General features: G+C 29.5%; 1 protein-coding gene across 1 annotated transcript; it reads right to left on the bottom strand.

Annotated features, from left to right (window-relative positions):
- Positions 1-5,437: 5,437 nt before the first annotated feature.
- Positions 5,438-8,351, bottom strand: Vps36 (vacuolar protein sorting 36). Its single transcript, XM_018447281.1, has 7 exons — positions 8,256-8,351; positions 6,867-7,062; positions 6,416-6,771; positions 6,187-6,351; positions 5,909-6,124; positions 5,629-5,830; positions 5,438-5,491 (listed from the first exon to the last, which is right to left on the bottom strand). The coding sequence occupies exons 1-6, from the start codon at positions 8,349-8,351 to the stop codon at positions 5,651-5,653; spliced, it is 1,209 nt and encodes a 402-aa protein (XP_018302783.1). The 3' UTR covers positions 5,438-5,491; positions 5,629-5,650.
- Positions 8,352-15,500: the final 7,149 nt, after the last annotated feature.

Below are 15,500 nucleotides of genomic sequence, written 5' to 3'. Positions count from 1 at the left end.
GATCGGATATAAGATCCATGAGCTTCCATTGAGCTGAAATATTGTCAGTACTAATGATGTAAGATTGTAAAATTGATACATACTGGCTGCGGTCACAAAGTCTCACATTTGAAGCGTTTTGGTTGACCAATTAGGAAAAAGAATTTTACAAATTGACCAAAAAATCGCTTTAAAGCATTTGTAGCATCGCGTTGATCGTATCAATATTTTACTGATTCAATATTACTGATAGGTATTTTTCTTCTGTATATCTAACAACTTGACTTTCGAATTTTTCTGAGTGCATGTACGTGCTTTCGTCTTCGCGAGCTTCACTTTAAACTTAGAATATATTATGCAGCACTTTCAAAATTTAAATGCGGTTCTAAATATGTTGTAAAGATTTTTTAAAAAAGTAGAATTTTTCAACGAGAACATACTCTACGTCGAAATTTGATCATCAATATCTTTCTTCATCACAAAATAGCATAGCGATTATATTTTAGAGAAATAATTATTCACCATAAAGCATATAAAAAATAAAACTATAATGTATGTAAAAAAACATTTTGTAGTGTCAAAAAACATTTTGTCATTTATAAGAAAACAAATAGTAATAATTTTAATAAATAATGTATTCTTGACAGGTTTTAATTAAAACGGACTACGTTTTCGACAGAAAAGCAAAAGAAATCTTAATATTTAAATATTTTTGCTGCATTTATTATTCATATTTATAAAATAAAGCATTGAACAATATAGACGTAACATATATTACGTTTATTTTAATTATTTTGAAATCAAGAGCTATGAGTAAATAAAGCAATTCTCTCTAATAAGTCAAAATCGAATCAATTAATAAAAATCTAAACTATCTCTGGCAGGATTTTTATTTCGTTTGTCATCTATGCTAATTTCAATAATACGTGTGGCACACAATATTTATGGTTCTCAAAACTACCCTCAATTGCAGACGTGTGTCATCTTCCATTATCACTTCTCCCGGATAATCCTCATTTAAGCCGTTAAATGTATTTGCCAAGAAGTACATGAGATGTCTCTCATTGTATCACTGAGAAAAATATTCAGGTTTATTCGAATCATAATCACATTTCCGATATAAAATTGATTGCTAATATTTAACACAAATCTGAAGACCTTTTTAGGTAGAATATTATAATTTCATTATTCTATTGCGATCAATGGAAAGAGCAATGAGCTTTTTGCAGATATATCCAAATTAGCCGCTATCGATGTGGAAATGAACATCTCGCGTTTATTATGCAATTTTTTTTCCATTAATTATTGGCGATGTCGCGACAAATTGATACATACTGTAGGTTAAAAATCACAAAAGATTAAAAATCTTTAATAGAGAAAGAGGAAAAGGAAGTGTAAGAGAGAGAAAAATTCTTATTATTATACCTTTTTTACTTAAACTTAATTTAATCAGGCACTAACGCGCAACTTCCTATAAGATCATTTAGTAAGCCTTTTGATAAATGACCTAATAGGAATCGTAGCTCATTATATTATACTATTTTGTATATAAATAATAGTACAAATGTGTGTGTATGTGTGTCTTATAAGCCTAGCAATGTGACTACACAATGAATCGGAAATAAAAGCCTCAAACAGTTGAGCTGGGGGTTTATTTTTGAAAAGAAACGTATACAAAAGTCTAGGGAAATATTACAGTATACGTTACGTATACTATAGTATTTTCCTAGTTTTTCGTATACGTTTCTTTTCAAGAATAGAGTTCCCGGATCTTTAGTGCCGAAATAATTCTGTGTGAATTTATATATATTATATATCATATCCAATCTCTCGAACTGCGCGCCAAATTTATTTTCAGTCTTGAAACGCAATTTTAATAGAACTAGTGTACTAATTAATATTGCAAATAATAGTAAACTGAAGTAGTAATATCCTTACAAAAAAACACTGAAAATTTCGAAAAAAAAAAACATTGGAAATTAATTGTTAACACTAAATTTTTCAGTTTTTTTTTTCGAAATTTTCAGTGATTTTTTTTCGTAAATGTATACAATCAGATTGAGAAAAAAAGATGAAAGATGTAAAAATTTAATTGTGCAAAAAAAATAAATCTAAGATTTGCCTTTTTTCCATCTTCTTTTCGATATTTAATCATACATTCTATTATATTTTAGTAAATATCTGTTCCCTGTTTCCTGTTTTCTAACTCCACTTTTTAAAATTCTCAATTCAATACCAGAACATGTACATACACGATTGGTCCACATTACTTCGTCAGCTTTTATTATATTTAATTTGGTGAAGTCATCAGATTTAGCTTACGATAAATTTAATTATAATATTAAAATATTGACGCGCTTAAAAAACAACGGGCGTGCGAATACAGAGTATCCCAAAATTTATGACTCAAAATACTATAGCAAGATAGTTCTTCAAAAATTAAATAAAGATGTTATTTGTAAATTTTTATTTTAAGTAGTAATTTTCGAGATAATAAGAATTTATATATGGCCAATTACAGACTATGTTTAAATGGCCATATGAGTCACGCATGCAGTAGTGAGCGCTGCAGATGAGCACGTACTTTAACACATTCACTAATACAGGTGACTATCTAAACCATCTAATTGTGGTCATATTTAAATTCTTATTTTACAATAAAAAAAATAGTTTGATATAAAAATTTAATAACAATCGTTTTACTTAATTTTTCAAAAACCTTCCTACTATTTTGAATTACAAATTTTGTATATGACATCATTAGAAAGGTCTTCCAATTTCCTACAGAAATCTGCCAAAACTTTGCCGCTTATAATATTTTTTGTATGTTCATCGTTGGATTCCCTAGCTTAGTGCGGCGCATGCGCAAAAAAGCGGGCCCGTGGGATGACTGACGTATACGTCATCGTTCCTTCGCGATACATTGCGAATGCTTGAGAATGCAAAAAAAACGGACAACGAGCTAAAAACGGTAAAAAATTTTTATAAAGAAATTGTCAAAATAATAATTAATCCAAAAGAATGTCACAATATTAATTAGTTCAATTTGAATTAATGTATTTATGCATAAGAAGTCGACACATATCTTTTTAGCAATTTCAATGCAAAAGATAAGAAAAATAGTGTTAATTATATAAATTATTAAAAAAAATTTATACACTTTGAAAATTCATAAAATTAAGCATACCATTCTTTTAAAAATAAGATATTTTTCGACTTCTTGAATATTTTATGTAGATAAAGAAATAAAGAAAGGTACCCCTGCAAAAAAAACGAGCTAATAAATTTTAGCTCAAATTTTAATATTTTTCAATAGTATTTTTCACTCAGAGCGAAAGTATTGTGGACAACTTTTTCTTGTAAACTTATTGTAAGTTGTTCTTCAGAAATTTACTCAGAAATCGGCCCGAAGTTTGCAGACAAAGAGATATCTTGGCAACAGTTCGTTTTTGGATCTATGTTTATTAGGACTTTTTGACTTATTTTTTTGTTGTTCCATATGCCCTTAAAAAGTCTGTGACTCTTTTTTAGAGACATATATATATACACAAATACACACTTTTGTGTATATATACACAGATACACACATTGAATTTTTCCGTCATTACCCCCACCGCCACCATTGTCGATTTCCGAACGTTTTTGATGAAACGAAATGGCGATGAAGTAGGTGAGCAAGACTAGGAAGCTGGTATATCCGGAGGGTTCACGTGACACCGATCCGTCCCCGCATCCGTTCTGGGTACAGTCCGTTGTATAGGTCATGAGGAGAGCCCTGGATTGACAAGAGCTGTAAAACTTGCGCTCGTAAGCGCTCCGAACCGGAGCTTTTTTGGCTTGCGACGTCGAAGTCGCGATCTAAATTTCATGATTGATCCTAATTGATCTCTTCCAAATATTTTCTTCATTTTTTCCATTGACATCCACTTAGCTTTCAAAATTGATCACTGCAATGCGTGCGAGGAAATTTGCTTGCGTTGATTCTGGTCTAATTCTTTGTTCCGTTGGTCAATCGCCTCACGTTTCCTCAGAAATTTAAAAGTGCGTCCAGATTATCGAGTCGAACCTCGAGCTGTGAGAATTTCGATAAACATTTGTTACGCAACTCGGCAAAAAACAATGAAAGTTAGCCGAAATGCTCACGGCTTTTTGTTTTTGAGAAAATAGCAATATATTTTGTATATCACGCAACATGATTGCTTGATAGCATTAGACAGAGGGGAGCATCTCAAATGACGAGAGGATGTAAGAGAAGTGGCGCGGGAACCACTCCACATACCATCTTGTTGCTCAGAATTTTCACGAGGATAGGCACCATGCATTCGGGGCCATTTTTTGAAAATTGTAAATTGAAACGTTGAGCCACGAAAGTAAACTTCGGAAAACTAGTCAAGTACACTTCGGAAAATACACTGTATTAAGAAGAAAAAAATTAAAACAAGTTTACAAGTTTGTTCTAAAAGTTGAACTTTGGATGTTCAAAATTGCAATTCGTCCGTCTTTCAATAGAAAGAGTTCTTGGAGTTTTTAATACACTTCAATGCCTTTGATTACGATTTTTTGAGATCGTGTCTATTTATTTAATGTTTGTGTGTATGTGAAAAGAGTATCCCCATTTGCGAAAGAAACAGATAGAGAAAGAGATTAACAGTAAATTTGAAGAGATCGCAAATTTTGATCGAAACATATTGAGCTTTAACTGTGCTTAAAACACAATGCAATCCTTATTTGACCGAGCAGTTTCCATTAATACTGCCTGATGATGTTTTGACACATGCTAAATTGGTATTGCAACAAATGGAAATTCTCAATTTTATTGAATTTTTATTTAATTATATATTGAAAACTTTCAATTATATTGGTCTTATATTTAATATTTTGATTCTCCTACAGCTATTAATTCTTCTAAAATGTCGCGGCAGCGGCATTTGTATCTTACGTATTTTTCAAAGTATTTATCTGAGACAATCAAAATGCAACATTCTGTATAATTATACCATACTATATCACATGGTATATGATTATAGATATCTTATCTACAAATTTGCGCAGGAAAATAATTATTAATAGAGACAAAATGTTCAAAAAACATTATATATTTATAACTCTATAAAGAAGTAAATAGTTTATTTACTCTACAGAAGTAAATATGTTCAAAAATAAGTATTATTTATATTTTACAAAACAAATTTTAATATCATTTATTTTAATGCAACTTGAACATATGAATACTTGACAAAATGTAAAAATTTGAAGCATTGATATTGTTGCACAATAATTAACATTAGTTCGAAATGAGGGTAGTACATTTTAATCACAGTACAGTCTGTTTTTTCCGAAATTATTAATATATATATGATATTGGTTTTTTTATATCTTTAATTTTTCTAACTTTACCAAATTTTATATATAAAAATAATTAGAGGAATCATACTATGTAAAAATCATATAATTCCATTTAAAAAAGTGGAGGTATCATATCTTTACCTCCATATCTTTTTAGTGTTTCCACCTAGAAAAAAACGTGATCAAAATACGTTTTTGGATCTCTCGTTCCACTTTCATCTGAAACATTTTTTGGTATCATTAATAATTTCGAAGAAAATTGATTGTATTGATTAAAATACACTATACTATAAGTGGACTAGCCTGTATTTGTAATAGCTTCAAACTATTCACTAGATATTTCTTCTAAAAATAGATTGGGATAAAATCTTAGAGCTTCTATCGAATCGTCCCTACAGGCTTTGCCATACTTCTCCGTAACTAATAATCGTTCACGTGCTAATAATATTGATATTCCCTCTGATTGTGCAAGATCCTCGGCCGTCATAGATTTTTTTTCTTTTAACTAAGAATTTGATAAGAGATACCGTGAAAAAGTTAATAATGTTTGTTATATAGATTTATCATGTTATTCAGTGCTTACCAATTCTGTTATACAATCAACGACAGCATTATCATTGTGCGAACAAATTTGAAGAACCATAACACCGCTATCAAAACTTCTTAACACAATTGGTAAACCTAAAGGTGCCAATTGTCTACTGGCGTGTAATAAATCTTCAGGAGATAAAAGTTCCAAACCTCTCGCTCTGTTTACACGACAATAAACATCTGTGAGTGTCATCATGCCACCTACTTCCTGAAATTAGATAAAATATTTTTAATTACTCTTTACATTCGGTAAGTATATAAACTGCAAACCTTTATTGGCTCTTCCAAAATACATGCAAGTTGCTTTGCTAATTGTTTAAAGTACTCATTGCTACTCTTGTACGCATCTCTTGTTACTGGATCGTCGATACCTAAGCTCATTAAGTAAGCCTTAAACCTGACAGTTTCATCCTCCGTTATATCTCCTTGTCTTGCCTATTAAAATTCTGCATTATGAATCTTAATCTGTCAGTTTGGAAAAAGAATTATTAATAATTACCCTTATTTTAACTGAAATGGTCTTTGAGATAGCCACCATGTCTTTAGCCATATCCATAAGTTTTGTAAGATCTTGAAATGCCAATGATATATTTTCATCAGTTTCTTTCTGCTTTTCTTGCAGACTTCTCTCAATGCCTATAATACCCGTTCGCGTTTTTATGTGAGGTAATAGTTTTGTGTTTCCCTGATTATCATTCACATTGGATACAATTAATTCAGCCTCAGGAGTAAACTCCCACATTCGTCTCATAATTGTATCAGACAATTGCGTTATAAAATTTGAGTCTAGACCTTCTTTAAACGATAATTTAACATAATTATACAAACTATTATCCGCTGGACCAGGCATCTTATCTAAAAATATGTAAGTTGTTACAGCCAAATAACTTATAAAATAATTTCCATTCAATACACACACAATTTCATTTATATTATAGTTAAAGTCTTACCAATAGCAGGTTCAGAAAGATGTAACACAATCTTTTTACTACGCCCAAAGGAAAATGGTCTAGGATTTTCTTCTTCAAAGAAAATTATATGTCTAAGTGACAATGACAAACAGGTATTACCTCGTTGTACATCACCAGGTCTGCCCCAAAGTATTCTATGACTAGTTAGAATTAATTCCCCATTTTCAAAATTTGTCTATCAAAATAAAAGTTATTTTATAGTATTAATATTTTTACATATTTGATTTAAACTTAGAATAATTAATTGATCCTGATAAGTAAAATATTAGCAGAATGTTGTCAAACTGACAATAGATTTGATCTATTGACAGAACATTTCAGCAGACTAACATTAACTGCGTTTGTATTTAACTTATGTTCCACTGACGGAGTCTCATGTAATCAGGCAGATTAGCAGCAGAAATTGAGCAGACCGCTACTTTGTAGCTATAGGTATTTTCCAACAATGTACATGGATGACAACAGTGTAACTCTGGATCATTCTCCTCGAATTCGATTGTAATTGATTAATTTCTTACGGCTTAAGGCTTAAAACACCTATTGTAGATCCGGACTTACACTGCTCAATACTGTAAAAAGCTAAGTACAAGCTTTTTACAAGAACAATGTTATTGATATTGAGAAATTCTTAAAAATGACGCTTTTATTATTTTAAATAGTTGCAAACCGTTTTATTAAAATAGAAATTGATATATTTTACATTGAAGTATTAGATTTTGAAAATTTGCTTTTTAGCAAAGTAAACAAGCGACACTCTATAACAGTGTTAAATTCCGTGCTTTCCAACTATGAGCATTTTCCAGCGAAATAGCGTTTGCCAATGTGAAACAAAGCTGAAATGATTCACTGTATTCTTGCTAGAAAAGGCTCAATAACAGTTACCATTTTCTGACAATGAGTATGTTTAATACTCGTTAGCTTCACCATGCAAAAATAATTTATAGCATTTTTCGAGCTTCTATTATATATAGACTTTGGTTACATAAAGAACTTGACAAATTTTATATGCGAGAAACGGATACCACCAAGAGATAGTCTTACAAGTATTCTACTGACGAAGCAGGTTCTACTCGATTTCTGCTGCAAATTTGCCATCAGATTATATCTGTAGATTCTGTTTAGTTTCTATCATGTCTGATGGTACAGAACGTCAACAGATTCTGTCTAATTTCTAGCAGCATTTGTCGACTTTGTTATACGTTATAAATTTCGTATGAAATTTATTTCCCTTCTGCCATCAAAAATTGATAGCAAACTTAAAATCTGTTTCTGCAAGTTTAGTTGGGATAAGATTTAAACGTACATTTTTCTCAAATTATTGTGCGAAATTGATCCTTTCATCCGCAGTAGTTTTTACAGTATTATTACCTTTGTATCACCGTCATAGAGACGCACAACCATATCGCATCTCACATAAATCTCGGTTGGCATAAAGCGAGAATCAGCATACTCGAATCTATTCATCGTTGCTTTGATTGCTTATCGCGAATAATCGCGAACTGTCAAACAGACAAACACCATCAAAGTGGAGACCAGTAGAGAGAAATCTAAGAGCGACCATTCCGGTCTTCTTGTGTGACGCTCTTTACACTAGCGACTCCAATATCAATTTTATAGAATGATGCGAACTACGTAACACATTATTGACTGTTGATAATTGTCGTAGAGTCAAAAAATTGATGTACGAGTAGAGATGTAAAATTACTGTCAAATTCAATTTTACAATTACTAATGGTAAAATGATAATTTATTGGTAATTTTGATAAAATTTATTGTTTCTTATAGTTTTATGCACAAATAGACTGTATTTTCGTACTTATGTATTGTATAAAATTATACAATCATTCAATATTTCTAATAGGAATCGCTGATAGAATAACAGGGCTATTGACTAAATCTAAACGTATCCTATTGAAAAAACGTCACAAAGTTACATAACGAAATATCATGTAAATCACGTAATAGATTGTTCCAAATCAGTATGTGATTTTTTAAAATTACGTAATTTGAAAAGTTACACGATGATATATTTTTTTCTTCTATTTCTATCATTTAATTTTATAAGTTTAAGGTATGAAAAATATAGTTTAAGACTACTATACTTGTCACACTTTTTGTTTTCAAAATTTTAATAATTTATTTGAAGTTTCTCTATAGTTACTACGTACCTATATAGTTTCTTAATTATTATATCAATATGTAGTATCAAAATAAAAATTTAAATTAAATAAAGTATTTTTAAACTTTTTAACTTAATGACTAAATACTCTTATATCAAATTACTTTATTTTTATAATATTTTTAAATTACCATTTTACCATTTTGTTGTCGGTTTCTGGCTTCATATACAAGAAATCGATAACAAGGAGAAATACTGGCCAGAAAAAAGAAGACGAAGAGGATATGTAAAGTTGAAGGTAGATTGATGTGTAACACAAATCAAAGTATATGTATGTAACAGATATATAAATGTAAGCCTACAAGGTTTTCTTGAATATAGGTGGGTGTACATACGGGTGGGTGTCGGAGACGGAAAGAATTTAATCCTAAGCCGTCTCGAATTAAATCCTATAATTATCGCGTAAATTAAACTTTTAATAAAAATTGATGTGGATATTTGTTATATTTATAAAATGATGTATGGATTTTTGTTATATATTTATAAAATTAAAATTTTAACTTCAATTGTAGTAAGATAGTAAAGTTGTATTTTATAATTATGTATTATAATACATTATACATAATACATTATATATAATACATTATTTTATAATTATGTATTATACAAAATTATATTAATACAAAATAATTAATTGTAAAAAAAATAATAAATCAAAATTCTTTTGTATACAGTAAAATGGAGTAGCTTTGATTTGGTCGGTATAATTTTGGCTTAATTAAAAAGAAAACAGTACACATGTTCAAAATCAGGACATAAAATATTTTAAAAAGTCTTTAAAACGTTGTAACATAGCTTTTGTTCCGATTTTGATATACGTGTTGTCAAAATTAGGGGCAAAATTATCCCGATTTTAGACCAAAGTTTCTCATTTTACGGTACGCAAATAAAAGAGGACCGCCAATTGAAATCGGCGGAAGTGGAGTGTATTTTTTAAAGATTAATCATTTTTACCGGAGATCTAAGTTTAAACTTCAAATTGAAAGTATATATTTTATTGAGAAAATTTTCGTATTTATTTAAAGTCTAATAGCAACTGTATCCGGTAAAAACTGAACAATCTGCATTTAGTATTTATTCGACTTTTATGTTTTTTTTAAACTTTTTATGTAATTTTACGTAATAAGATATTGTGAATGTATGTATAATTAAATTGTATTTTATGATTTTATATTTTATCAAATTTTGAAAAAATGTGAAAAATGAATTGTACAAAAAATAATAATTAAAAAAATAAAAAATAAATCCCGCACAGCACACTTTATTAAGGGATATCTGATCCTCTGATCGTCTTTAGGATGTCCCTTGAAGATCTACGCTGTACGGGAAGCATAGAAAAGAGGACCGTCCTATAATTGATGGAAGTGGTGAAGGACCTCTACAGATTGACTCGTTTTTGCTTATTTGAAATTTTACTTCAAATGGAGAATATATAGCTGGTTTCTACTGGGAAAATGAATACAATCTGTATTAAAGAAACATTTTTATTTTTATAATATATATATATTCTGCATATAACACTGCATATAGGACAAAATTTACATAAAAGTAAATAACAATTCGTGTTGATTTCGAACATTAAATCATAGATAATTGAGAAATATTTTATAATCCTTCTCTTCTTCACACACACAACACACAACATACACATACACACACACACACGCATACACACACGCACGCGCGCGCACACATACACGATATTTTCATATGGAAATGTGTTAAATCCGTCCTTGTAAATTGTGTCAGTATCATGTTTAAAATTTATAAGGCCATTGCGTATGAGTTCTTACAATGACTGTTACATTACAAGCCAGAACTATTGTCAGAAATAGAGACGAATTTCTTAAATTTAGAATATTCAAAAATAGAGATGAATATTTTTTTTACTACAAAAATCGAAAAGTTCAAATTTTATTTTATTGTGGTTCAGCCGAGAAAGATAAATGTTATGAACATCTTAAAATTTCAAGTTGATCGCATTAAAACTGTATGAATTATCAATCATTATAGAAAATACTATTTCGAGAAAAATACATAAATCTATTATCTAGATGAGTTTTAAGCTATTTGAGTTCTCAAAATATTTAAAAATGTATTATATTCTAAAAGGTTTGGAGTATTAAAAATGAAAAAAATCAATTTTTTTAAACCCATGTCAAAGGAGAATATCCCCTTAAATCAATCCTCAATCGGGCGATCTTCGATTAAATTGGCTTAAATGAATTGTCAATTAAATTATTTTTAATTAAATTCGCTCATATCAATTATCAATTAAACGACTTCCGATTAATTCCCTTCGAATCAACCGTTAATCGGGTGACCTTCGATTAATTTGGCTCAAATCAGTCGTCAATCGAATTGTCTTTATTTGAATTAATTGTTATATTAATTGTCAATTCAAAAGTTTCGATTAAATTTATTCATATCAGTTATAAATTGAATGATTTTTAATTATATTCGTCTTTGTTAATTATAAATCTTAGAAGTTTTAATTGATAATAGGACCAACCTTAATTAGGATTTTCGTCTTAGAATATTTCAAAGAATCCGCTCTTAAATCCAATGATTTTAAGACACCCTGTATATGTATACAGGATGTCCCCTAATTATTGATACAACGCTTGTGTACAGGTAGAGCGGACTAAATTGAGTCATAAAGTTCTGTACCAGTTTGTAATTCTTTTTGCAATAGTTAACGAGAAATTAATTACAAATAAATCACCGAATAAATCTGGCCTACCGCTAAATCTATGTGCGCGGTGAGGTACGGCCGCTCAGAATAATTGTTAAGCGCGTGAAGAGTTGTTCACTACAAGCGGTACTTAATGGTTACGTACGAGCAGCACGTGCTGCTGGACCCCGCTGTAAGCTATGATTGTCCCCTGTCTTTCTTATCAAAATGAAATCTAACAGCACAGGAAAAATGTATTTAAAATTAAAATACTTAATAGTACAAGGCACAATTAGAATAACACACACAATTAAAAATTAATAAAATAAGGGGCTATGACTCAGAGCTAGGTATTAGTGCTGAATTATTAAGCCGATAATACTTGTTATAGAATAACAAACATTTTCCTTTTATTAGGTAAGCTCTCTTCTAGCAGAGAAAAATTTTATGAGAAAGTACAGAAAAACTACATAGATTGAGACAAAATCTTAGTATTTTTTTCGTAGAGAGAGAGAGAGAGAGAGAGAGAGATTCGTAATGGAACGTAGAATGGCGTTATTTATTTTTTGATACAAGATACGGAAAAACGTTCCGTAAAAACATATAATACAGCGTCAGAAGATGTATACAGAAAGGGCGGAGGATTTCTTAGTTTTTCAAACAAACAACGCTATTCTATGTCCCACAACAAATATTTACGAAAAACTAAGAATGTCTAAGATCTTGTCTCAATCTATGTAGTTTTTCGTAAAAATTTTTCTCCTAGGAGTGCCTTGCCAACTATGGTGATTATTAAAAAAGGTTATAGTTGAGTTTAATGTCTGAATTTTTCATCCGTTATGTTTTACTTAACTGCCCTCGTATATGTACAGGGCCGGCGATATATAAATTTCTAACGAACATAAATTTTTAACGAGTAATTTATTGAATTTTTTTATTGGCGATACTTAATGAACAATGCTGTGTGCTTTGATTGGTTCACGGGGAAATTCTTAATTCTTTCTTCTAGACGACCAATCAAATGTGACACAGAGCCACAATTAATATGAATACAGACAAATACATATAATATATGTAAATACACACACATATATATATACATGTATATATAATTTATTATTTAAATTTAACTCTATCCAGATCCTCTAACCTATTGATAATTCCACACATGTGAAAACTTACTTTGCCGGCTCTGTACACATATGTATATTATTTATATAATATATATATATTATATATACATATATATGTGTATATATGTATATAAAATATGTACACACGTGCACGCATATAGACTAATTTACGAGTTTTCTTATGTAAATGTAGAAGTACAAAAATTAGAGATATACATAGAATAGGTATTAAGATCCGAAAGGCTGTCTAATTCATGTGAGTTGTTTTACGATCGTTTTGAATTTTTGTTTTACAATATATAATGATCAAATATCACGAGTTCGATCGATAATGTCGGATCCGTGGATCCGGAAATTTCACACGCGATTTGACCCGATTGCACTCTGTAAAATAAATTTTCTAAGGAAAAAATAAAAAAAGCTCACAGGGATTTATTCTGTAAAAATCAATTAAAAATTGAAGCTCAAATTGTACTTCTTTTGTAAAAGTGATACACTGAAAAAAAAATACGCAATTAGGAAAAAAAGATAAAGATTTCGTGACTTGATTGATGACTTATAACAACAATAAATTCGACTCACGCTACATAAAACCGATTTACTTTTCATCTACAAAATGATGAAATTTTTGTTTATTAAAAAAATAGATATTGCTTTTGTATGTGTCGATCATAGTAAATTTGAATTCATGTGCATTAAAACGGATTTAATTATCTACCGTAATGTAATCTGCAAAATTATCGTAGAATTTAGGATAGTGATGGATTATTTTTATCGTTCTCATCGGCAGAATCCGATTAATATCGAATTGAAACCCATTTCAATGTCATCCGCTAAATTGTAAAATATTGGATTACTTTTGCGCCCTGATTATAACATAAATAGATAATAAGTAATGCATTCATCAATTGAAGAAATGGTGTAGCATGTAACACAGAAGACTCGTAATCTAGAGGTCCCAAGTTTGATCCTACTAAGACAAGTGTATTTTCCAAAACTAATTTAAATATCTACACTGAAAAAAAAGATTGGCTGCTGCAGCAAATTAGATGGCAAAATATAGCATTTTTAATTGGCTGCAACAGCCAATTTTCAAAATGCTATGCCATATTTTATCATTTAATTTGCTGTAGCAGCCAATCTTTTCTTTCAGTGTAATTTCAATAAAATCACCATACACTAAGTATAAATATCTTGTATAAAACAACTTCAATTAAAAAAATATAAGTCTTAAATATGAATTATTGTTTTTAAACCGTACGAGAATCTATTAACATTGTATTAAAATCGATTTAAATGTCATCCGCGCAAAATCATAGAATTTCGGATTGCAATGGATTACTTTTGCCGTCCTTTTCGGCAGAATGTAATTTACATTGTATTAAAACCGATATAATTATAATGCATGAAGTTCTGTAATTTCGAATTGAGGTGGTTTTATTTTTATCACTCGATGTTACTTAATTATTTTAAATCAAATTTAATACCTTATTTTCAGTGCAAAAATCTCGATCGATTTGGATTACTTTTTTTTTAAATCGGTTTTAATCGAACATTTTCGGTAGGGTACTCAAAAAAGATAAAATTATAGTGAAAAGGTATAAAGAAGGATTATAAGAATATGCAATAAAAAATATGGACTTCCATTTAAAAAATTCAACTGACCTTGACCTTAGCAACACCATCCAAGATCAAAGTGATAAGACTATAGTAAATATATATTTTTATACCCTATAACTTTTTGAAATACTTTTTTGTAATTTATATTTTTCGAGATTTTTCAGGGTTTCCGTACTTTTTCATTACCCTGTATTAATAAGAATTCATGTAACTAATTCATGTAACTAATATTTAAAATAAAATTAGAAAAAATTTACTGTGTGAGATCCCAAAATTTCTATTTAAAAAAATTGAACTGTTTAATTCTATTAAAAAAAGAAATAAATATACAAAGAAATTTGTACAGTTTTTCAAGAAAATATTACAAAACTGAATTAATTACGATTTCAAAAACTAGTAACTTAACACATTACAGAATAATTCCCTTTAATTTGTTTAATGTTTACAAGAATATCTGACATTTACTCTTAATTATTATTGAAATGTAATTAAATCCACATTTAAGCTGTTTTATCTGTGCTATAAATAAATTAAAAAAAATTTCTGGAGTATATAAATCACAAAGGAACAGGCAATATATGTCGCCATATATGGGTCATTTGACATACAGCAGCAACTTTTTAAGGGATAATTGTATGGAAAGATCTAGCATTCTCCTTTACATGTTAATTTACAATATTCTTAAAACTAATCTATACGTTAAACTCTAGTAATAGTCAAAACTTGTGACCCTCAGTTTTAAAAGGCAATGGATTATATATATATATATATCCAAAGAATGAATATGTAATATTTATCAGGAAGTTATGGCATTTATGTAGGATTACTTTTTTTTACTGATGCAACGAAATCATCGTACCTACCAAGTCTTGTCCTCAAATTAATTCCGACATTATCGAATACCATAATCGGACTTTGATTTTTCATCGCATGGACCGCATTATCATTGCACATGAAATGTATCATAATCGGTCGATTGATTAGCATGTCAGTGAAAAAATACATTC

This window comes from Mycetomoellerius zeteki, unplaced genomic scaffold (assembly GCF_001594055.1).
Source record: "Mycetomoellerius zeteki isolate Tzet28-1 unplaced genomic scaffold, Tzet1.0 scaffold20, whole genome shotgun sequence".
Lineage (NCBI taxonomy): Eukaryota > Metazoa > Arthropoda > Insecta > Hymenoptera > Formicidae > Mycetomoellerius > Mycetomoellerius zeteki.
This window is presented reverse-complemented; position numbering and strand designations above follow the sequence as displayed.